The following is a 25,591-nucleotide window of genomic DNA, read 5'->3' as shown; positions in this document are numbered from 1 at the left end:
AGACAGAAAAATAAAGCTGAGGAAAAATTATGAAATTCTGAGTCCAACTGTAGTTTAATAAGTTTTTTTAACTGGAAATATTTTAACTATTACTAAGTATTCTAGTGGTTAATGTACACCAGCACTAGCACACTGAGTACACTCGTACTTGCAAACAGCCACTGTTGGCCAGATTTTTTTTTAACAACTTTTTTAGGTGCAAGTTCGGTGGACTTAACTCCCCCTCTGCCCTGAGCCAACTGGATGCTTCAATTCCTTTACTCCTTTGGATACTCACTACCACATACACAAGCCCAGTCTTTAATATTCCAGTTCCTTTAACTATTATGTCACTTGTGAAGATTTCCTTGCATGTATGGTGTTTTAGCATGTTCTTGTTGCTCTGGCTGTGATGATATCAAATGTAACAGGCAAAGCAAGGTCTGCCCTGCTTAGTACTGAGAACAACTGATAAAATAGATGAAGAGGCTAAAGAAAATTTATTCCATCAGAGTGGAAGACTAGGAATTTCTGAAGAATACACTCTAATCTTGTCTTAACAATAACAGCTTACATATCATGTTTGTTATTTGTGTTAACAGTGACCCAATTCTCAGTAAAACATGGGCATCAAGGATATTGTACCAGTTGTTCTGAGAATATTCAAATGACAAAGGGTGAACCTAAGAATTAGCTTTCCACCCTACCCCTAAACTCCCGTTTTAAGCATTATTTGGGAATGCCCAGACACTCATGGAAATCACCAAGCAGATTTGTTGAAACAGAAGACAGTTGTTCTTCACACAGAACAGCTGCTATCAACAAAATAGCTACTAAAAATACACTCATTGTATAATCACAAACTGGTAACAAGCAAACGTCACTGGCATTTGTGTATAATGACATTGCTATGTTAGTGGCACAAGACTGTTGTCAAAGTTTGGAAAGTTCACAGAGGAATTACCAACTTACATTCAAATTAAACTCTTAGGGATTCTTTTTGGCACTAGAGTTCTATTTCAGTTGGGAATTATACAGCCCTTGTCCATTCATGCACAATCACTCTGAAATAATACTACTAATTCTACTACTAAGTTGAAATTTCCTAAAATTTTTAGTGTCCTTTTCAGATATATGTATTTTTCCTTTTCCCAATGCTAAGAGATTTTCTTCCATCACTAAATTAGCAAATGTGGAACATCTGCTCAAGAAAAGCATCCAGATCAAGTAAAGCAAAATTCCTTTTATCTCTACTATCTCTACCTCATCCCTTCTCCTTCCCTCTCCCACTATTTTTTTTTCTCTTAACTGTCTTGAATAATTTAGGAATAACTTAGGCCATTAACAGTTTTGGTGGTCTTTCCAGGGTGATGGAGGGATGTGAGAAGGGAAGTGTTCATCTCCTCTTTCACCTGAACTCTAGCTGTTGTACTGTTAGTGAATGTGAGGTTTAATACAACTAAGAAGATTATACATCCCTTCAAAATATGCTCTTTGAAGACATAAACCCACCCAAAAGTAAAGTGTTTGTGTTAATAAGTAGGAACAGCTGACAAAAAATAATGCAATTTTATGTACAATATATTGCAATAGACTCTTGATGCAGAGTTTGTGTTAGTCCCCATGCCACATTAGCTCTTTCAAGGAAGACCAAACAAAACTAAGTGTTTAAGTTTTTAACAAACACTTTCCCATACTTGCAAATTTCAAGTCATTTTAACAAGGACACCTTCCCTCTCACCTAATCAGCTACCTAATCAGAAATTTTAAAGAAAAAAAAAAATCCATCTTAGCTGTGATTTTCAAATGAATTGCATAAAATAGTCCCCACAGAAGGCATGCTTTTCAATTAAAAGCTGTGAAACATTTCCACTGATATTGCTACAGCTTTATCATCAAAATAGACTTCATAAGCAATCTGTCTACAAGTGATGTTTCAGCCGTGCTGTCAGCAGCCAAGCACTAACAGAACACCACATCTTCAGAACCTCAGATCATTCACAGCACCCACAAACAGTTTGGGGCCTGTGATTACAGCAGTTCTGGTCCAAACACACCATTCTGACTTCAGCCTCACATTCAGTTAACACAGACAGACAAATTAAGATGCGTGTTTCCTTCTGCTAAGAGTTCTGTTTGTTTGGCTACCAACCCACCTACTTAGTCATTTACATTTAGTCTTCAAGCTAGTTGTAGCTGTCCAACACCTCATAGGATGCAGTCTGGCCAAGCATTCAAGGATGTACACCCCACTGCTCAACAGCACTTTTTCCTTGTTTCCATTTAACAGAAGTATTTCAAATGTTTTAGCAACTGTATATTAAAATAGGATTCTAAGCAGCTCCAACTGAAAGTGTTTGCTTTTGCTGGTAACAGCTACTTGTAATAAACAAAGTTAGAATTATTAGCTGCTGCCATGTGTGATACCATGCTTCTTGGTTCATATCTACATAATTTTCATGTCTTCCTTGGAGATCATGTTGTATGCTACAATTACATGTAGCTGGAAAAACCAGGGCACTGACTACTGAATATATGCCCCATAAATGGAGACACTGAGTGGTTTAACATCTTGCAGCTGCAAAGTAGGAGAGCTCTTACCTTGACCTTACAATCTTTAGTCACAAGAATATTTCCAAAAGTTATCTGGTGATGCTGTCTCAACAAAACTGCTCCCTTTTCCAGGTACGTCTGTAGTCTTAATTTTATTCTTCTGCAGAATAAATTAAAAAATATTTCTTCTATAATTACTAATAAGATCATTTTTAATACCTACCTCTCTTTGCTTCGCTAGCCCTCCTTAACTTACGAAGGCTTGGAGTCTGAACTGTGCACTGTGCTACATGGATACCTGGTGCTTCTTCAAAGAACTCGTACCAGTAGGTCATAATGCACCTTCACTGGGGCCTGCTATTTCATCTGGACAATTACATTGCCATTTCATTTACTTCAGTATCCTGACTTTCATTCCTAAACATTTTGACTGCCATGCAAAAGCAAGGGGATTATAAGAGGTATGGCATAACTAGTTGCCTCCTGTTAGAAGACATCTGTGATACGTGTTGTCAAACTAAGCATTCTTGGGCTCAAAAAATAGTCTGTTTACCCTGCATGTAAGGCATTCACAACAAAAATTTACTGCTGTCTATCTTGGGCTTGCAGTTACCAGAAACACTTACTTGTTACTTGAGCAGAAATGTTTTCATGGTTGAATAATGAATAAACACATCAAGTCCATCAAGAGTTTCTCTGGTAGAATTTAATAAAAGAGTGTAAGAAAAAAAGCATCCCTAGAAATACAATAGCAGTATTTAAAAATGTCTTACATACACATGTTGGAAGAAGAGGCAAAGAGGAAGTTTTGCTAAAAAAAATTGCCAGCTAGTAACAAAAAGTCTCATTGAAAAGTTTTACAGTACTATAGCATGTGTAGACATTTCAGTTAGTTATCAAGCAAGTTCAGTTACACAAAGAAGAAACCCTAAAATTCAAGCAAGGTGGTTTAATCTCTGTTACATAAAATAATATTTGCCTTCAGGAGTTCACATGAAAAGGCAGTTTATTTTTAACATATGGGACTAAGAAACAGACAGTATACAGTTTTGTAGTCAAAACTAAAGAAAAGAACAACGTACAATTATTTGAACTTTCCCCAAAAGAAGAATAATTGGACTCTGTTGATTCATTTGAAAAAAGTGAAACATTGTATATATTTGTATTAGCACAGATGGAGATTAAAGTAATTTTATGACATAACTTTGGTCACCTTGGCAGAGAATACCAAGGTTTGAAAAAAACCCTGTAACCCCCATATACTCAAAGTACAAGGAAGAGACTCTTTTCACAGTGCAACCTCTCTCTGGCGGTTACAGATCAGCATGTTGTATAAGAATGCCTAAAACACAGACTTCAAATATCACAATGAGCACAGACTCTAAAATCCAGGGAGCAAGTTACAATTTTCAAGTCTGTCCCTCAAGACACAGTGAAATCTAGAATGTAAGCCCCAGCTGGAAACTAGAAAAGCCCCTGTATCTTTTATCTCACTATTTTCAAGTGAAAGTTGAAACTTTCTTTTGCTGTCAGACCCTGAAACAGATCTTCTGAACTACGATGTGAGCTTCCCCCACCCTTGGAATGAGCTCTTGATTGGAGGCAAGAACAAGGAGGAGATGGAAGTGGTAACACACACTGACAGGGGAATAAGATACAGGACAGAAAACAGGAGAGAACAGCAATGAAAAAACGTTCATCAGCTCTCTTCATGAATTTTTATTTACTAAAACATTCCTTAAAGGGTTTCAGCATTAAGTTAACACCATAACTTGTAATCAGTAATTGATTCCTTACTACGAAAGTAATTAGACCTCTTTGAGATTATTGCACAAAAACCTGGCAGCAAACAATTTGAAAATGCACATATAGATCAGTTTCTGAAACTGAGTTACATAATGTTTCTAAAGTAAAAAATATATATATTGTTAAAGAATAGAAACTAAATACAGTTGCTTAATTTTAAACCAAGTCCAGCAAGAAAATATTTTTATATGGCAAATACCCTAACACTTGCTGCATGTCTCCATAATGTAGCTATTTCATCATGACTGTGATCGTATTTCCATCCCCTCCCCAAAATGTATAATCTTGACAAGAAACTCAAAATTGATATAACATGAAACACTTTCTTTTAATATATATTCCCATTTTGGTATTTAATGCTTATTCTATAAATAGATGCTCTCTGACACAAGCATGATTTCTGTGTTACAGTGCTGTTTTAATATTAAAATATTTTATATTAATAAGTCCAAAGCAGTTCATTTTTTAGTTATACTTCCAGTGAAAAAAATATATTCTATTTAATTAAGTATCAGAACTGGAATTTCTATTTTATTAGTGACTATGTGTTGATGACTACTTAAAGATATAATTAGTTCACAAAAAGTATTGCTTATCTGAGTACTAGGTAAATGCTATATACAGATATTTAAAGAGTAGTTGAGAAACATCATGTAGTGCTACTGTTAAGAAAAGGTTTTGAGTAGTACAAAAATTTCCAATAATTTATGTCCTGATTTTTTTGTGTGTGCACGCTACCAGGAAAAAAATGACAGGAGAGTAGAAAAAAACCAAAAACCCCACATATCCCAATTACTCTCTGCTAAAGGAACAAATCCATCTATCGTTTATAGACATTAGATTTAGACATAAGATTTCTACTAATTAAAATTTTTTTTTAATAAAGTAATATGGAGGCAGCATGTGGTAGATATAAGTTCATACAATCTGTTAAAGTAATACACAATTGAAAACTAATTATCTGATCTAAAACTTTTAGGTTGCTTCCAATCTATAGTTTCAGCATAGTGCTACGTATTATTCAGTCTTGAAGGCTAAAAGCAAGAATCTTCAATTCTCATTCTATCATAAGCAAAGCTCACCTACACCTCGTCTTAAAACGTTTTAGCAGCACAGTCAACTTATAAAGAGAAAAAGGCAAAATATTACCATAATTTACATATTCTAATAATCTTTTCAAGGCATCAAAAGACCCAGCTTGAAATTCTTATAACCGTTGACAAAAATATATTAACATATACTTGCATTTACACTTTCAAAAATTTGTAGTTAGTATTAAATTGGCCTATGAAGCAGTAGTAAAGTGCAAAATATTTGGTATAATATCTAGGGATTAGCCTTAGCTTCTGTGGAATACAAAGGATTAAGCCTGGCTCTTCCATTGACAGCTATGGTGTTTGATGGAGGACCAACCTGGAAGCAGGGAGGGAAAAAAAAAGAAAGAGAAAAAATATTAAAAAATGCCAACGTAAATTTCCAGATTTTTCTCTCTCTAATATGTTACACAGTGTTACTTCATTTAGTGCTTTTCTCATTGCAATGGAAGACCTCCTATATGATTTCTGAACTAAGCATATATGCTACAGAAGTGGAAAAAAAATATAAGACATTACTTAAAAACATATTTTTTCCTGACAAAAAATTTCATGTATAACTATTCAAAAGATGCCTAATTTTTAGTCCTTTTCCACACCTGGTTGCAAAGAAATACTTGAAAAATATCACTAAACCAAACACTTTTTATTAAATATTGAATAGACCTGATTTCTTACTAAATCTTCTAACACTCCTTTATACCATGGTAATGTTTCATTTATCAGAAGCAAACCATCACTTTTAGCACAGAGAGCCAAAGCCTGATTTTCAGTGGAACTGCACAGCCCAACAGCTCCAGCTAGAGTTAATGGCAGCTGTAGATGCTCCACAGCCATGAGAACCACATACCACAGCACACAGTTTACGAAACACAATGAAAACATTCTCAAGAGAAAAATTATTAAAAAGAAACCTCACTTGACCCATTTTAGGTTAGTAATTACTGAGGGCCCTATTGAACAGGACAGACCAGCAACATAAAAGGCCACAGATCTCAGCACTGCATACTCACAACACATTAAGTAAAACAGAGGGTGAAAAAAATTAAAGAACTTGGCAAGTGGTGCCAGGATTATATTTTTTAAATGACTCTCAGAGCTGCAAGAAGGGAGAGAGTGGGGTAAGAAGTAAAAAGAGAAGCAAGCACCTGACGGATGTCTCTCATAATTCAAATGGATCAGATTATTACTCCTTTTTCTGACTGCAGTATGACACTGGAAGCTATGAGGTGTATGCATTCTCCAAGCCCCCTCAATTCTCAAAAGCACTTTTGGGTGCAAATAACTTATTGTTACAAAATGCTTCATTTCTCTGTCCTACTACTGCCAGTTCTCCAGGTTAAACATAAAATGAGACCATGTTTTTATTAAATTTGCTGTAGGCCAAAAAAATCTCCTTCTGCTGTCAGACATACCTGTACCACAGCATATGCACTCTGAAAGTGAAAAGAACAGCATGTACAATTTTATGCCTAGCAAAACTTCAGTGAGTTCTTCACTGCATTTTATTTGTGTTCCAGGGGGTTTTTTTTAAAGCCTGGTTCGGGTTTCTGTGCTGTAGACTGCTCTTCTTTATGGTTACAGCTTCTTCATTATTAGAATTTCTCCTTAAAATGTACAGCCCTTTCATCACACCCCAGTCTCAACATGTAGTTTACTGACAAAGCACATCTCCCACCCACAGAAGAGAAAGGGAGGGGAAAACCGATTTCAATCATTATCTCTCTCCTCTTCCCCATGTCATTCTTGTACCTAGACTGATAAAGACTACATGGGTCAAATCTACACTAAAACTATTTCTATTAAAAAGAATAAATAAGTAAAGTGTCATATTATTCAGAATGTAATTATGCATTAGAAGAAAAAAAAATATATGCAAATAAAATCCAAACACTATTTCTGGTAGAACAGATTTTGCCTCTAACGGATTCTGAACAATACAGCATTTTCTTAATTTTTTCCTGCTTTTAATGTGATTACTGACATATAGTGAGAAGCAATTCTATGGTGTATCATAAACCATTTGTACTGACTAGAGATCAAAACCTACTTGAGCATGCTTGTAACTTTTCCAGGAAACTCAGTCTTCCTATTCATTGTAGAAAGGATGGGAGATCTACAAGCCTCAGAGAGGCTGTTGCACTGCTACAGTGAAACAAAAACCTATGAAATGGAATGTTTCACTATCTGACCACTCACTGTGAGATTTTGACCCGAGGGAATCAAAGACTTGCATAACACAAACAAAAATGTCCCTTGTATCCACCTACCATACAACATAAGTTTCTTTCAAGTGAAAAAGGGAAAAAAAACAAAAAAGTACTGAATGTCTTTGACCTTCTGCAGTGAGAAATTATTCCTCAAAACAGAATGCAAAATACTAATGTGATGTCAAGAAAACTTTGTGAGACTATGATTGTCTGGTTGCAAACTTAAAACAGTACAGATTTTAGAAATGTGCACTGTTTTACACAATGAGAGATGTGTAGGTTAATTTTAGGAGAGACAATTTTTAACCAGAGGGGGTAGAGGAAGATGGTCCTTCCTGGACCATTGACAAAACATAGAGAAAAATCTTAGTTATGATGCCAAACAGATTAAGGACCTGATAAAGTCTAATAAATAGGAAATAGTCTTCAGAACTGTGTTATCTGCCTGCAAAAGGTTGCAGCCATTTCAGGTCTAGAGCAAAGCTGCTCAGCAGGTTTCTAAAACCATATCATTTCAAACAATGTAAATACAAACAAATCAGACTTTATGGACAAGATAGAAATCTCTAGGTTATCAGTTAAGTATTTCATTTCAAGAAGATTTTGATTACATTTGTACTGTATGAAAATACAGACATTCAAAGCTCTGTGGGTGCATTCACCAGTTTATTCTGCAAAACTGACCCTCTTCCCCATCTCCCTTTCCCATTGTTTAGAGACCTCCTGGCAGCAGTTTGTGCCAAAACTAACTGCTTTTAGAATCAGGCATTAGCATGGTAATTTTGAAGGAAGTACCATGAGTTCTTTGTTTTGGATGCAATGATGAAAACTCACCCTTTTCAATTTGGCAGCAGCTTCTCCAGAGCGGATTGCAGCCAGCAAGCTCTGGTGGATCTGTTCGGGGTCAGCGCGCGGGAGCGTCATCGCGGTTTGTCTCTTAGTGACAGGGCATGGGTGGTCAGGGGAAGCACTTGACTGCGCCTGACTCTTCTGCTCACTATTCACATGGCTGCCTTTCTATAAAGGGAGGAAGTGAAAGGAAAAGAAGCCAAAAACCTTTAATCTGAATTAGTTATAAATGGAAATCTGAATCAACCTGGCACAAGGTTGCATAGCAAACTGCTGCCATTCTAGTGTTCGCTTGATTCAAGACTTCAGAGATCCGCCACATTTCCAGCATAGCACAGTTTCTCTCTCACGTAATTATGCCAGCAAAACTTTGTATCTCCATTCAAGCATGCTTGTGCCATGACCACTTGAAGCCAAAGAGATCACACCACTCAGAATTAAATTTAAGGAATCAACACACAGAACTATAAAGAACAAATCATAAGCACTCCAAGCATAAAAATAAGTATTACACAAGAGGAGTAACTATTTAATTTACAGTTCTTTAAATTAGGGGATGATAATTACGGCAGGAAAAGTTATTTCTGATCATCTGAATGATGTTGCTCTCATTTTAACATTCCCTGTATCCCTGTACTTCATTATAATGCTGTGCTACTGGTGGACACCACAGGGTATTCTCTCTGTACAAATACAGAGCTTTCTGGCCAGGGAGCAATTCAGAAACAAGCCTTTACACTGGTTGCACTTGATGGCAGTGGATCCACAGTCAATTAGTATTAGAAATAAAGTTTACCTTATCCATTAGACTATTTTGTGACCCCGCTGTTACGGTCTGTAAGGAAGGGCTTTTCACTTCAGGCATGGAAGTAGCTGAGGAGAATCCAGCTGCCAAAGGGGCAGAGGAGAGTTCCACTGGAAATTCCTCTCTCGGTGCCTGGCTAGCGATTGTACGCGTCTTATTGAATGATTGTGACCTTTTGACTGCAGATGAGACAGCAAGAGCAAAAGGGGATGGTCTTGAACTGGAATATGGCTTTGGAACTGCAAAAGTTCTGAGAGTTCTTAGATTCAATGGTGCTGGAGGACAGGAGGGAAAACTTAAAAGCTTATTGCTTTTAACAGGAGAAGTGGAAGATTCAATGTTTTTTCCATCATCAACTTTTTCTTGATCTGCTGGAGGAGAGGGAATACTTGTTTTTTGTAAAGCCAAAGGAGTTAAATCAGGTGATGAGATTTTTTTACCCATCTCTGTATTCTTAATTTCATTTTGAACTGAATTAGGAGCACAAACTGTACTTCTGGCAACTGCAGATGTCACATAGTGACCGGAAGCTCTTCGTTGCATCTGCAGATAAAAAGAACTAGGCTTCGTTGTGGGACTTAATGGACTTAATGCAGTTGACTTGTCCTGAGTCTCAGAAGAAGCATTTGTATTATCCAAACTTAGCAGCAGCGGGACACACTGCTTGAAAGACTCTCTTTCCGTCTGGTTGCTCTCAGTAGTAATCTCAGCTCCAGAGGTCACAGTATGATCAGAAGTGCTGCTCACTCTCTGCAGCAGATCATTTGCTGCTGCAGCTTCATTTTGTGAACCAGCCTGTGAAGGACCCATACTTTTTGAAAGATGAGGAATTTCAGTTTGCACTATGAATTCTTTGGGGTCTTCCAAAGTAGATACCTCTTGTTCCTTATGATCTAATGGAACTTCTGATTCCCAGCTCTTCATCATTTCTAGGAATTTTGGAGGCACTATTTTATAAGTAGTCATCCCAATTTTTGGTATGTAATCCCTTGTAATTTCATTAGCAGGTTTGGGTTTAGGTTTGGTGTCCTGTCTATAAAAAGGGTGACCTTTTACAGGAGAATCATCTGGAGTTTCTGCAGTTGTTTCTCGTGAAGCGAAGTTACTGCCATTTATACAGATGTGACTCTGGTCTTTCATTGGAATTACTCTTTCATGAGTAACTTCTTGTGTCTCAAGATTTTGTTCTATTGAAGTTTGTTCACTCTCTTGATGCATTCCATGCATCACTTGAAGAAGGGGGTTCTTCTTATCTCTGTTGTGTTGAGGGACTAGTTCTCTAAATGTGGATGATTCAACACCTTGAGGAACAATAATTTCCTTCTGTGTAGTCCTTCCCAAATTGCTATCCAAAGTCTGGATTCCAACATCCTGAGTTTTTACTGTGTCCAAGCTGGTTTGATTTGTTTTGTCATCTTGCTTTTCTGAAATCAGTTGAGGATAATTTCTATGACTTACAGAGATGTCATTTTCACATGCCTGGCAGTTTGATAGTCTGTCAACTTCAAGCTTGTTATTTTCTCTAAAATCTACTGTTTTAATTTCAGCTGTCTGAAGTTTTTTCCCTTCTTCTGTTGTTGGAAGGAGTTTTGTATCACTGTGATCTTTAAGTTAAAGAAAGGTTCCAAAATTAATACCAATGCCAAATCAAATACCAAAAAAGATTCAATCTTCCTCATTACATTCTATGTATTTAATAACAATGACTGCTTTTCACTGATGCAAATTTTTCCTTAACACTTTTAAAGGCTATTTAAAGATGTAAATATATTTGACTAATATTGCCAAATAGTTGTATTCTGATTCAGGTACTCTTCCTTGATAAACAGGTTACAGATGCCATGCATCAACTTAATAGAAAAAACTATTCTCAAACAATTTAAAAAGTGCTAATGAATTTCAGTTCATTATATAGGCATCAGTGACTCAAGAGCTCAAGGACTATTCAATATTGAGTTAGATGCAGGTTTTATTTAGTTCCACACATTTGTGGCTTCTGTCCTTTAGTTTTAATGTTACAAATCTTATTTGTCAACTACGCCTTATGTATTTGTACAAGGTACAACTGAAAAACATTATGGACAAGAGCAATTTGGCAAACCTATTTTTCCTACCCTTTAGGTGGTCTGATAATTCAATTTTCTACCCCTGGACTAAGCATGTGATCAAATCCCAAACACATGAATATTTGAGTCAAATTATTTTAAATACAATATTGGGAAAAATTAAATTCTTCAGAAATAATCATTTGGAGTGGTATTCTGTAGGGAAAAAAAATCCTCATTTCATGTATGCTATAAAATGGCAGTTAAAATTTGTATCACATATAAACAGGACTTGTGTTGTTATGATTTATTAACAGAGGTATACTGAGTATAAAAGACTATAGAAGGCCTAATATATAAATCTGAAAATCAGTGTCACAAAAGAGTAAAATAAATCAGTCAGGTCACTAAATCCACAGGAAAATTTATGACCCATTAGATGCACAGGATGTCGTCATTTTGTTTCAGATCAGTGTGTCACTTTCTTTTATTTGTGCTTAAAATCATTTGTATTTTCATGCAGAAAACTCACCCTAATTTCATAAGCAAAGAACAACTGATGGCTTCTTCTTCCCCACAGGGGTGTGGCAGCCATGTCACCCCACGTGGCAGGATTACCTTTGTGTTCAGCTTTCCCTCTACTCAGCACTGTCCCACCCAACCATCCTACAACAGCACGAGGAAGCTTTGACTACTGCTAAAACAAAAGTATATTAAAAACAAACCCCCAAAAAAACAAAACTGCAGCCAATTTTTGCCACTTCATCTCAAAGAAAATACACTAGAGCTAGAGAAGGTGTTAAGAAAATAATCTCATTATAACAATTCAAGAATTGACTGTATATCCATTTCTTCAAAGGAATAGAAAAGTTCAAGCTTCAAGTATTAACAAGTGGGAACTACTCACCATCAATTTTATTTTGATCTAAAATTTTAAGCTTCCCGTCTGTTTGAAATCCAGCATCCTCACTGCTTATCTTAGTCTGTAGTCCTCTGCAAAGCACAACAGTACATTAAATATGCTGGTATCATTCATTTCAGTAAACACAAGGAACGATGCAAGAGAACTGGCAATATTCTCCAAACACAGATGGACAAAACAGAACTGCTCTGCCAAACACTGGAATACTCAACAGAATAGATTTCTTTTTTTTTTTAAACAAGAGGAAATGCTGCCATGGTATTTTACCAAAATGACATGCAGCTCCACTTGCTTCTGTGTAAGCAGATGATCCATCTTCCCTTCTCTTTTCCCCCTCCTTTTGTTTACACGTGCAGTTTGAACAAGCCACTTTCCAATAACAACTCCATTCCAGTGAAGCCACAATGGTTTTTCACTTTATATGAAGTGTTCTGACACCCCCCCATCTAAAATGTGTCCCTGACTTTGTCCCCAGCACAATACACAGGAAGCTGCCATGAGACACCGCGTATGGACACACAAACTGAGCAGTACAGACTTCACAAAAGTGAAGTGAAGTCCCTTTCAAGAAATACCTTGAGAACAGAAAAGAAACACACACAACATGTTACTTGCATGCTAAACATCTTGCAAATACATACAATATCTATTTCCCTCATTTCATGGGGGACAAGAGAACTGCAAAAATGCTGAATAAAAAAGTAATCTTTTTGAGGGTGGGGGGCGATATTAAGTCCTTGGCTTCAGAAGGTAAATGAAAAAGGCAAAAATACTTAAAATTTCTTTATAGAAAGTTATTACAACTTCAAACTTTGTTCGAGATATTTTTACTTTATGTAGTTAGAAATACTGGCATTATGAAGATTCCAATTAATTTGCCACATCAAATGTATCAGTTTTCAGAATCAGTGCCTTGAGCTGACACATCTGCTTTGAATCATTTAAAATGATACACTTCTCAATAACCATCCATGCTCATGTTGCCTGTGTAGTCCCAAACATACTGTAAGTGTCCAATAAACCACCAAATGGTTTTGAGAGCATATGCTCTCAAAATTAGTATTGGAAGAAAGTTAAAGCTCAGTCCTGCACTCTGTACTCTTACTTAGCTCCATTCCTTTTAACACAGCTGAGGGACTGAGCTAAAACTATTAACAACAGTCTGAACTAGATTTTTAACAGGAATTAAAAAAAAAATCAAAACAAAACCCACCAAACCCAAAAGCCATAAAACACCACCGAGTATCATTATTGAAATTAGTGGTTTTGACTGGAATATTTTGCATATATCCCTGATTTGATTAAAAAAGAAAACACTTCTCAAAGTAATTGGATCTTATATATAAGATTCAAATTATCTTGTTTTCCAGATATATGATGTCAGAGAAACCCTACTCCTCATTTTGGAATCCCCATGATATTTCAGGAAGCAATTGCCAAACTCTAAAGCCAGAGTGCAGTACATTCTAGCTGACTCTCACCAGGATTATAAAACATGAAAGGTTACTACCAATTCACAGAGGGGAAGGGACAGAAACATCCCCTTGACAATCAGGCAAACTGGCCCAATAACACAGGCCTCATAATTTGCAAATTCAAGACAATTTATTAGATCCCCAAAGAGGAAAAACTGGGACAATATTTGCCAGGACAGAGTATCAAATATTTTTGCAAAGCCACATCTGACTTTGGACTGACAAAAATGTCCCTTCAAATACAAGTTAAACATCTCTTTACTACCTTGAAAGTTCTTGGCTACTAGGGCAGTCACACGTTTTGGCTTCAGTACAATAATCGAAATAGTTCTTTCAATTTAATTTGGGAACAGTAGCCAGCTTAGTTGCCCCAGGGAACAGAGAAATAGTGAATTACATTAACACAATGGGACTTCTCTGGACAATCAACATTTATTTCAAGCAGGCACTAACTCATGTTGGAAACCTGCTGAGTCAGGCAGTTTAACAAACATGCTGAAGGGCAAAGGTACAGCATCACCAGAAGGGAAAAAGAGTGCTTAAGGAAACTAATGTGTTTATTCTTTAAAAAAGCTGAATTAACTTGTTTTCCTGAGAGCAAATGGATTGAGACAGGTCAAGACCACACATAAAGAAAAGAAAAAATAAAAATTAAAGCCAAAACAAAGATGCAAGCAATAAGAATCATGCCCAAAAAACCAGAAATGGCTGATGTATCCATTTTTCCCCATCTGTAAGAATAAATTTGTATATTTTTATTTACCTAATCAAGCCAAATTTTTTGCAGCACACTGCTCTAGTAAATACACTGGACATTTTAGAGCTGGGTTCAGCTTTTCTGGGCTCCAGCTGTTTGAATAGTAAGGAAAGGGAAGATTAAACAGAATAGACTGCAGAACACTTCATTGTCATTTCTGCTGAAAAGCTTCATGAATTACTGTGCACAGAAGAGTGCTACAATGAAAGCTAAGCATATTAAAGCTCATTCCTCTCTCACAATTCTCTATTTTGTACTTCACAATGAAACAGCACTCTGCATTTTATTTGCCTCCCCCATTGTCTCCCCAATGCTCCTTTCTTTGTCACAAAACGTACTTACTTGCCATCTGTGCTCATATTTTCTTGTTTTTCTTCCTTGAAGCTTTGCGAGTTGTCTACGGAAACACTGCCAGGAACGGGAGCTGATGAAGCAGGATCGTTTTTGTCATTTTCCAGTGGTATCTCAGCAGAGCTGAAGGCTGCAGCAACCTCTCCTATCCTGGGAGAGGTATTGGTACTTTCACTTCCCTCTCCCTGTTGCACACTTATCTCTTCCCTTTCATCAATTTCTTCCAGGTTGTATTCTGAGCTCCTTACATCTACACTCACAAAGGAAAGCAAAAGAAAGTGAAAATACCCCCAAACCCAACAAAACCCAAACCAAACCACAGCTCTCAATGCAGGTTGTAGATAAAAAGGGACTGCTGAAGGCAGCCTAAGTAGTTTGAAGAAGGAAAACTGACTTTTTTTTCATAATTCAGGTAAATTAAAAAAACAAAAAAAGAGATCCATCCAGACTTCACAGCATTCTCTAGCTCTTTACAATTATCTTCTGACACAAGAATATGGTCATGACCATACTACTGTCCACCTGGCTCTGTATCTGTACCTACTTTAAAACATTTTCCATGTTTAACCCAAGTACTGGATTAAGATTGTTAAATATATTTTGATCTATCTCATAACCCCTAATTTCATGGAGGCAGACAGTTTCTTTTACCCAGCCTTCTTGTACTTCCATTAGCTTTCCAGTGAGTTTTAAAGTACACAGTTCCTCTATATCAGAGCAGGAATGTTAAAGAATTAAAGAGCGACCCAAATATCAATTTTGCCTGTGGTCTGAACAAGTTTCATCACCATTAGCAAAAATTTCCCATAACCATCCTAAGTGTATTAAAGTGTCTTGTGCAGTTCTTCATGTTACAGTAGAAAAATAAAGTTCATAGAAAAGTGTTAATCCATAAAAATACTGACATTTGCAGTCAGAGCATAGTTAAACTAAAAGGTTGGGTTGCTGGATTAGGACAAAGATAAATCAGTGTACTTGAAGTTGAACTAATAAATACACCTGACTAGGGTACTCCCATCAGATTTGGGTGCACTGATACCTATTAGGAACAAGCCTTGCACTTGGAAAATTAGGTTGCAGTCTTTCTAAGTAGTATCAGTAAATTTCCAAGAGTAAAAGTCAACAAAGTCAACAAAGAAAGCAAAAGCGAGGAATACTGGAAAGTCACAGATCCCAGAGTACAAAAAAAAAATATCTTAGACTGACATTTTTTTAGCAGTTGGTATCCTACAATGCTTCCAGTACTTCTAGAGAAGTACACTATTAGACAAAAGTAATAAGAGAATGTATGTATTGGAGAAAGGCTCAGTACAGGACAGAAACTTTGATGTTTACAATAGAGATCATTTTAGTAATGGCAGTATCATTATGTGTGAGAAGTTAAATATATATGTCAAAATGCACAAACAAGGCATAACAAAATGTGAGCAAACATTAAACCGGCCAAGACTATCCCACAGCCCATAACTGGCTCTCAAGAATATTGCCTCCTTCACTGGTGAGACCTATTACACCATGGGCCTGAGCCATTACCAGCTACAGGAACAAAGCCAGATTTTTCAGTCTGAATACTGAATTATACAACAAAGAATAGCCAGGACTTCTGACAAGATAAATGGAAGCATTCTGGAGCTGTTACGGTTTTATGCCCAGGCACTGCTGTCATTTCTCTGCTGCTTTTCCTCTGGAGAGGAGTGTAACAAAGGCTGAGTTATATCTATACTCCTGGGATGGAAACTTAGCTTGGGTTGGTAGGAGACATTCCTGCTACGTGAAAGTCTGTTCTTTGCTGTGCTAGAAACACTTCCAAGCATTGGGGTGGACTAACCAGACCTACAAATGGATAATACCAAACAAAAACAGCCCTCACACTTCTTAAAAAATGCTCTACCTCATTTGTCAGCATAAGATCAGCTTTGCTTGCTAGTGGGTTTTCATCTGTTACTGGGTCTCATTTCAGACCTGGGCCGTCACTGCTGTAGCAGAATAAAGTCTGAATACATTTGAAAACAAACAACATTTAACAACCGTCCTTCACTTACAACATGCAGTTAACTCCCTAGGGGAGCAGGTCAGATTCTGATTTGTTTCCAAACCCTCAGCCTATAGCTTTTACGTGCAACATACTGCTAGGAAGAACTTACACTAATACTGGCTATATACTGTTGCCTTACTGCTTATACACCCTATCCGCAGTTCCATATATAATATAAATTGCATTTCTACCTGCATATAATTTATTCTCTCAGAACTTTAGTCACTGGGTTTTAAGTAGCCCTAAATCAACATTGTTAGAATCTACAGGGTGCCACTGTGAAGATAGATATATATAAATAGATATAGATATATATACACACACCTGATGACTGACATACCAACTGTGACTCTCCTTTCAGCAGTAAGAATACCCTTTGCCCAGCAGAGAACAGGCTGGTGCTGCTCTGTGAGCTCTTATGCTCATAAGCACCAGAGCCAAAAAGCCTGACTGCATCATGCAAATCTGCTCCTGACTCTACAGCCCTTAACAAGGTGTTTAAGAAATACTGTAACCAATAGGATTATATCAATTTGTTTGATAGAAAGTTTTTTAAACATCTCTAATTTCAAAATTTGTTTTGAACACTGTTTTACCCTCTTCCCTAGAAAAATAAAGACTAAGCATTAATTAAATTTTGGGAAGGTGAACAAAAATCATAATTGATAAAGTGAATTGATGCTTATAATCCTAAATGTTCACATTAATTCTTTGTCAATGCTTATTCTAGTAGATGTGTACCTTCAAACTACTTTTGTCAAAGTAGAGACTGTTTTTACACCATGGGAAAACTGTCATTTCACAAGAGAAATGTTGCCTATTCCATACTATAAAGCTCCACTCAATGTATATGTGTCTAAGCAGTGCATAGTTAACAGACACCAAATTGAATACTTGCAGTGGTTCATTCTAGGGCAAAAGGTAATGCTGTACTTGCAGCTTAGGTTATTTTGCTTATTTGCTGAAGTAGCACTGCATAACAGAACTACTATGGAATGCCAGTCATAGCTGGACAAAAACTCACAAAGCTTCCCAGATGCCCGGCAATCAAAGCAGTATTAATCCAAATGGATGGAACTCTGGGGTTTTTGTAGAGTTAAAATGGCGTCCCACTTTGCAATTAAAGATATACTGAACTATTCTATCCATTTAAAACAATTGCCAAATGTGGTAATTTTCAGACTAGGAATAGGACAAGTATACTGCATCTGATTTTGCTGCAGGTTAATATTGGTTCTCACAGCACAACGGGCTTTGCTGAAAGGACCCTTTATACACAGGCCTCGTACAGTTTCAGAGATGCCACCAGAGAGCAGCAGTATCCCATGAGGAAAAAAAAGAGGCAATGAAGCTGTGCTATGTGACTTGTATGTACATTTTCAAAAACTGCACTACATCAAGTCTTCAGCAAAGGACACTGAATGAAGACACGAGAACTAGAGATTGAAGATTGTCACTAACTGCAGAGGTAAATCCAAGGACTCAATATAGACTGCCCTAAGCCCAGTGAAGGTGATTACCTTTCTCTATTTTATTCCATTACAGCTTAAATTAAAGTATTTAATTACAGAACTCAAATGCCTCAATCAGAAGTTTCTAAATCTATCAAAAAACAAACAAGCCATTTCTTTGAAGTTCAGGGCTGTTTATCTACACAGCACTTGGACATTACAGTGATGGGAAAGGCAAAAATTCTAGCACAGATCAACAATCTTAAGATAAAAACAAGTACAAGAAAACAAGAAAAACTTCATTTAAAATCCCAGTATGATAACCTCGCTCATCTTAGACCCACTGCATGTAGATAACACAGTTTTCAACACACAAAATTCAGTACTAATAAACAAGCCACTCAGAACTGATTATTCTCTTTCATCTGCTACAACAGCTAGGACAAGGAAAGGTTACAAGTTTGTTAGATCTTCAACCTCAGACTCCACAGTATAGGTTCATACTCCCATTTATTATATTACGTATTGCTTCTACTTAATGTCTTTTCCAATAATTTACATAAATTGCCCTAAACACAAACCAAGTCCAAGTTTACTGATTACTGATTTTTTATTTTTCCCCCTTTGCCAGTGACCTACCATCCTAGCAGATGACTTTTTCAACTCTTGTGGTACATTTGTGTTTTAACACTCCAACCAATTTGACTGGCATCCTGAATAAAGCAGCCGGAAAACTACTTAAAAATTCCTGTCAACTAGCACAGTAACTGAGTGTTTAGCCTCATATAATGACAGTGGCACTCCACAGGCTTAGCATTTATATACTTCATTCTTATGAAATGCATTGAAGAGTTATTTTTTCAGATTGCACTGGCACTGATTATTCTAAAAGCTTTTGCAAATTTTAGAAGACTTCTAGATGTTGTATCTTGTAACTGAACCCTACAGTCTGGTGCTTACAAACAACAGTACTTCACAGTACAAACTGCATAAATCAAAAAAAGGATTATGTTCAGCAGCTAAATAATTGTATTTTAAACAGCTATACTTTCATATATCACATTTTTCCCATAACACCCAACAAATAATTTAATGTATAAACAACTATTTATGCATTCAGTTTAGATTTACAACTTATGTTTTCAAGGCTGTTCAGATGCCAACCAAAAGGCAGGCACAGATTTGCTCCTGCCCCTATGTTATGCAGGTCAAGGGCAGCACAAGGCAGGGTTCTAAAAACAACACTGGGCTTTAGCTTTTGAAAAGCTTGTTATGAGGTACAAAAAAAATCACAGAAATTCTGGATAGTTCTTCTCTATAACTTGTGAGGAAAGAGGGAAAACGGGGATAATGTTTAGTTTATTGAATGTAAAGCACAGATACCAATACAAAATATATTGTATTTGTTTCTGTAGACATTAAGGGTAAAATATCTTTATTTTAGAATGCCATATTTTTACTTCAAACGAAAACTTAATTGATCTGAAGCATTAAAATTAGTTCTATACTTATGACACATCTATAGTATAGTAATTTATTGCTGTGAATTACCATAGCTTGCTATGAAGCAGATTTTATCAATACTTTTGTAAAAAGAACCAACCTGTTTCAGGCTGCATTTCAGTGGCTCTTCCTTCCAGTTTAGTGGAGGCTGATTCTGTTGACTCTGTTACTGCAAAAAGTGAAGCATCAACCTTACCACCTCTCAATTTTTGCACCAAGAAAAGTTCTAGATAAAATGTTAGATTGTGGTCATACAGACTAGTGATTTCTTCAAGAAACTCCTCTGAAGCAACTAGTGCTCACTGTCACATTTTCCAGATCTTTTAATCTCAACTCAGGCATTTTTGAACCAGAAAACTGAATTTCTGATCAAACAGAAGAATTACAAAAAAACAATATTGAACTTTCTCCAAGATTCTTCTAGCGAGTCCATTTGCTATTATACTCTTTCTGATCCAGAGAAGCTAATCTTTTCTCCCCACCCCAAGCAGTCCACCTGAGTAACATAAACACAATTCTATACCTAACCTAACTATAATTAATTTGGTATTGTGTTTTCTGATCTGCATGTTCTAAATACCTCTTTCTCTCACACTTGAGGGAAAATAACAGAAGATTGGTGAGGAGGATTGTAAACACACTCAAGTGACTTGCAGTAGGGGTGCAAAATCCCACATATATGATATTAATTGCTGTTTAATCTTGTGTGTTTGACAAGTGGAACACCTGCATTCAGATAACACAGGCCTGTGATAGACTTACAAGGCATCTTATGGAACATGCTGGAGATTCCTGCCCTGCTGTGGGAAAGATCAAAGCACTGTGGTAAATACATCTGGGTGAATCCCTGACACAGAGGGAAGGGAGCAGGTTTGGCAATCCTCTGGCATGTACCGAGCTCTTCGGCGCCTGTGTTCCCACTTGGGTGCCTCTGCTCGGGTGCTGCTTCGAGGTTTCCCCAGTTGGTGAGGTAACAAAAATAAATGTACTTTGCATCTGCAGTTTTGTGGTTGCTCACTTGAGGTTCTTATCTCATAAGGTGGCTTACTTTAATGTTTAGCCAGCTATACTTTCAGTTGCCTTCCAATTAAACAGCATAAAAAGATTACCAGGCTCATTACTGCTTTCACTTTGATCTTCTGATGCTTTAGAGGGTGGTGAGGGTGCCTTGCGCTTCATCCTGCGCAGAGAGGAGTTCACGGAAGCAGTGTCACTGAGTGGCAGGGAACCTTTCCGTACTAATCCCAGAGGGGCCTGCCAAGGGAGACAGGGCAGGAAGATTATTAGCAATCAGTAAAAAACAGCAAAATAGCTCTAGTAATTATTCTCCAAAAGTATTTGTAATATACATTTGGGAAAGAGAGAATGTATTACCAAACATATTGTGGTTTTCATCTTAATTCCTCCAAGGAGTTGTTTTAAAAAAAAAAAATATTTTCTCAAGTAATTGAATATATTCACAGAGGTGCAACATAGAGCAGTAAAAGAAAATCAGTTGCTACATATAGTGTAGAAGAAATCTGAATTCTTTTATGCCCAAAGGCTATTCTACAAACCCAAAATAATTCTTTTCTAAAAGTAGCTAAACTCATTGTGGAAAGAAGTTTCAACTACACCCCACTGTAATGACATAACATAATGTTTCCTTCTCCATTCCTTCAACAGTAGTCCTAATTGGCCTGTATACATAATTATTATGAATTTCTTTCCCTCCTTGAAATACCTGAACTTTCATAGAAATTTTTGGAATGCCTGATTTCAATACTTATCAAGTACAACTGTCTTATTACAATATTTAACAAAGTTAAATTTTAGTAAGTTGCGAAAAAAAATTTTATAGTACCTACTGATGTTATATCATAGTAATGTCTTCATTTTTGTAGTAAAAGTAAAAAGTCTTAATTCACAAATAATCAAAACAATTAAAAAATGGATAAAGGGTACCTGTTGAAGACCTCGTATTTTTATGATATAGCAGTCCAATTGCATTTTGTTTTAGAAACACGTTGTCTGTCTCAGAAAGACAGTAGTAGTAAATTTGCTCACCATTCTTAACTATGGCTTGCCTTATGCTGAAGAAAACTATATCCACATCTACTAGAATGACAATGGTCAGGATCCCAGCAATAAAGGAATGCATTTTGGAACTAGACACAGCTGCCTGTTTCTGATTCCTATCACTTGTCTTCTCAACAATGTAATAAAATCTTACAGTGACATTCATTTCTAGCTAGAAGGATCCACACAACAGCTGGGTGTGGGGTCATCTTCAGAGAACTTCTCTGTGCTTCAGTTAGCCAGCCCACTTCACAAAGCACAATATCAAAGAACAGAGAAGGCATATAAAGACACCTGCATATTCTTGTTTCACTGGCAATCCTTTCAAAAACATCAGACAATAGAATTGTTGACCGTGTCAATTTCCACGGAAAAAGATGCTTATCATTTAGAAAGCTATCACTGAACAAATACCCAAAGATTCCACAGTAAGTGGGATATTAAAGACCTAAAGCCAGAGTATTTGGTTGTACACAATCAAATCTATAAAGAAAATGACAACAGAAAGGACATTGGCACAAGGTGTCTGTCAGGCAGTGTTTGGCAGCTCCTGTGAGATTGCAGTACAACACCTGAATGAATGAACAGGGCTATGAATGAAAAACTATCCTCTGGGCCACCCTGGGCACCCTCAGTCATCTGCTTTGTCTGACCCTGGTATCAGGTATAACATCCACAGATACTGCACTGTAAGGAGCACCACTGTCCAAAAATGTTCACACAATTCTACCCATCACTCTAATGCCAAAGCAGGCAACTCAAACCTTTTACAGAAAAGCAAGAGTCGGGGTTTTAGAGAGAAAACACAAAGCACAGGGTGAAATATTCTTTTAAGAACACCAGAGGATAGGAACACATCACTCCTAATTAAAAATACTTGCATGCTTGAGTAGTTTTTAAATAAGTCAGTTTCCAGATTAAAATGTCACATAACAAAACCGCTTTACACTTGTATAATTTCTTATTCATAGTTCCAAAATAGTTCTTAAAAAGTAAAAATAATTAATAGTATTCAGCCTTTGAATTTATTCAGGAGGGGATATCGAATACAATATTATTTCCCCAGATGACGGGGTTTTTTGTTGCTGAAGTATTTCCTCCTTGCAGTTGGGCAGTGGTGTTTGTCTCCTCTCTGGCAGCTGTGCTCAGGCTCTGCACAAAGCCACATTTCCCTGCCCCAAGGTCTGCACCTCTCCAGCTTCACACAGGCTCCCTCAGTGACTCGGCTGGCACCGCGCTCTGCGCACACTCACTCAGCTGAACAGATGTCACCAGAGTTCCCTTCTGCACACAACAAGTGTGTGTGTAGGGGGGGAATAATGTTCTCAGCATAAGAGCACAAATGCTACTAGATTTTTATAAGCCTTTCTACTGCCCTTTGCATCCAAAGAAACAAACAATTTGCAAAGAGAGATTTCAAGAAAGTACTAAATGTTCCAGTTAAGGTTCAAGTGTTGAACAGATTTTCTCAGGAATTATTCAACATATGAATATTAAGAGCTTTCAAATCCTAACAAAGGCTGTAATGTGAAAATAGTACTTTACACAGATGGGAAAAAATTTAAATAATGTTATTAAGACATATCTGACAAAGCTTTGGAATATACATCTGGGTGTTCATGTGTCATACCAACTGCCTATGATAACACCAGTGCTTTTTCAGTTACATTTACATCAAAATTCTTGTTAGGATCACTAAAGTAGTTAACGGTGTTTATGCAGAAACATCAGTGAACTCTGTCATAACTTCTATAACATAAGCAGGAGTTCTAGTTTTAATACCATACACGCTCTTCATCCTGCAACAAGCAAGGGTGGATATGAAAACTTTTTAGTCTCAAATTTGGCACCAAATCCCACCCAAAGCAAACACTGGTAGATGCCAGTGCTTCCCAAGTTCCAGCCTCTGTATGCAGTGGCAGACATAGTGCCTTCCCCTTTTTATCACTTCAAAAAGCAAATAAAGGTAATTAAGGCACAGTAGTTTGCAGCTACAATGGAAACAAAAATTCAAAAGCATTTGGAAAAGAATATAGTGGTAGTGGAGCATTTCAGTGTGCTGGAAAGCCTACCCCACACCAAAGGTCACTAGACAGACATTTTCCTATCACTACATCCTACTTCTTTTGCTCCATACATATCTAAATTTAACAGAGATATACAGGTGACTGTGTCACGTGGGGATAGAAAAGCACATTGCTAATATTTCTATCTTCCCTTTGTGTATGCAGGCAAATGTATGTCCAACAGAAAAAATATGTATTTGCTCCTACAATGACTCATGCATTCGATTTCTATTACATGACTTAACCCTCCCAAAATACTTAAACTTATCCTCAGTACTACAAAGTAAGTAATGTACCTCTGATCTTTTGGAAAGAAAAGACATACAGAATGTATTTGGAGAAACTCAGCTGGTGATATTCTGTCCAAACAACCAATATGACTATTTTTTCCTAGGATTTATCTTGCTGGTACAGAAGCAAATACAATAAAGGAATAAAGTTATGCATTTGATATACTGAAAAGTAAATGCATGCAAAATTCACCACCAATTCTGAAACATCTCAGAATAATATGAGATTATCTTCATGCAAATTTCAGGTAGTCCTGAGCACTCTCTTCTCCCAGGTAACCCTGACTCTACCCAAACCCTCCCTGCTATCCATAGTGCTCAAAGCATCATTGTCCAACTTCTCCTTTAAAGGGCTGACCATCAAGTTGCAGGCAAGAGAGCCTCCGGTGTAATTTCTTCAGCATGGAACTCACCCCTCACAGAAATCCTAATTAAGCTGTCCTGTGACAGTGACTAAAAAAATCTTTTCAGAATACTTTATGGTTTAGTTGCTTCCCACCCTTCCCCCAGTCTCCCATCTTCTTCTTCCCTTTCTTTTTTAAGAGGTAGCCTGGAGATTTAGATTTCTTTAGGAGTTAGGGTTGTGTAAATAACAGCAATTTGTATTTCTATAGTTGAGAAGATCCATCCGTTATTTTAAACTGTAAATGTTTTGACTAAAAATCTTCACCTAATTTTTTCTACCCAAGCATAGTTTATGCATGCTCCTATACAATACCTGTAAATAGTGTAAGGAGAGAAACATTGATGGGATAAAATGCAGATGTATCAGTCTAGCTTTTATAAATAAAGGAGTAGGAAGAAAATCAGCCACGGCATTTTGGGCATAATCAAATGCTTTTCTTTTAAAGAAGTGCTATTACTAGAAAATTGCAACCACTTTTATGAAAACTGTGAAGATACCCACACTAAATTATACAACAACACTTTGCAAAAACCCTTGAGAGTCCTCTCTACTTGCAAGTGTATTTAAACTTGCTAGTTCTAAACATACTTCTGGCAAGAGCCATCTTGCCCAGAATTAGAACCGACAAATAAGTGAGGGATTTCAATATTAGAGACTAACATGCTCATTTCCCACCTGATTTAACATAGACATTTCCTGGACAAGCATTAACCATTTAAGCTTACTAGGCATCTTCCAAGTCTCATATAGAAGAATAAGCAAGTCATGCTGTGTAATAACTTGCAAAAGGTACCCTGACATGCACTGTACTATTTTCTCCCCTAAAAATAGGACTGTGTCCCTAAAAACTAATTCTGTAATCACCTTGAAATGGAGGCAAAAAAAATTCCAACCCTCATATCAGAATGTAACTACTCAAACAAAGAGAAAGCAGTT

The 25,591-nt window shown here is 36.9% G+C and overlaps 1 protein-coding gene across 5 annotated transcripts in view; it reads right to left on the bottom strand.

Moving 5' to 3' along the window:
* Positions 1 to 3,218: 3,218 nt before the first annotated feature.
* Positions 3,219 to 25,591, bottom strand: part of COBLL1 (cordon-bleu WH2 repeat protein like 1) — an 80,651-nt gene continuing 58,278 nt past the window's right edge. For all 5 annotated transcript variants that reach the window (XM_069020792.1, XM_069020793.1, XM_069020790.1 and 2 more), the window contains 7 exons: positions 20,945 to 21,089; positions 19,936 to 20,004; positions 14,838 to 15,096; positions 12,249 to 12,334; positions 9,288 to 10,900; positions 8,477 to 8,659; positions 3,219 to 5,751 (listed from right to left, as the gene is read on the bottom strand). In XM_069020792.1, coding sequence (XP_068876893.1) covers positions 5,665 to 5,751; positions 8,477 to 8,659; positions 9,288 to 10,900; positions 12,249 to 12,334; positions 14,838 to 15,096; positions 19,936 to 20,004; positions 20,945 to 21,089 — 2,442 coding nt within the window. In that variant the 3' untranslated portion in view covers positions 3,219 to 5,664. The remainder of the gene's footprint in view (positions 5,752 to 8,476; positions 8,660 to 9,287; positions 10,901 to 12,248; positions 12,335 to 14,837; positions 15,097 to 19,935; positions 20,005 to 20,944; positions 21,090 to 25,591) is intronic.

The sequence above is a fragment of the Aphelocoma coerulescens genome, chromosome 7, assembly GCF_041296385.1.
Source record: "Aphelocoma coerulescens isolate FSJ_1873_10779 chromosome 7, UR_Acoe_1.0, whole genome shotgun sequence".
In the NCBI taxonomy this organism is placed as follows: Eukaryota; Metazoa; Chordata; class Aves; order Passeriformes; family Corvidae; genus Aphelocoma; species Aphelocoma coerulescens.
This window is presented reverse-complemented; position numbering and strand designations above follow the sequence as displayed.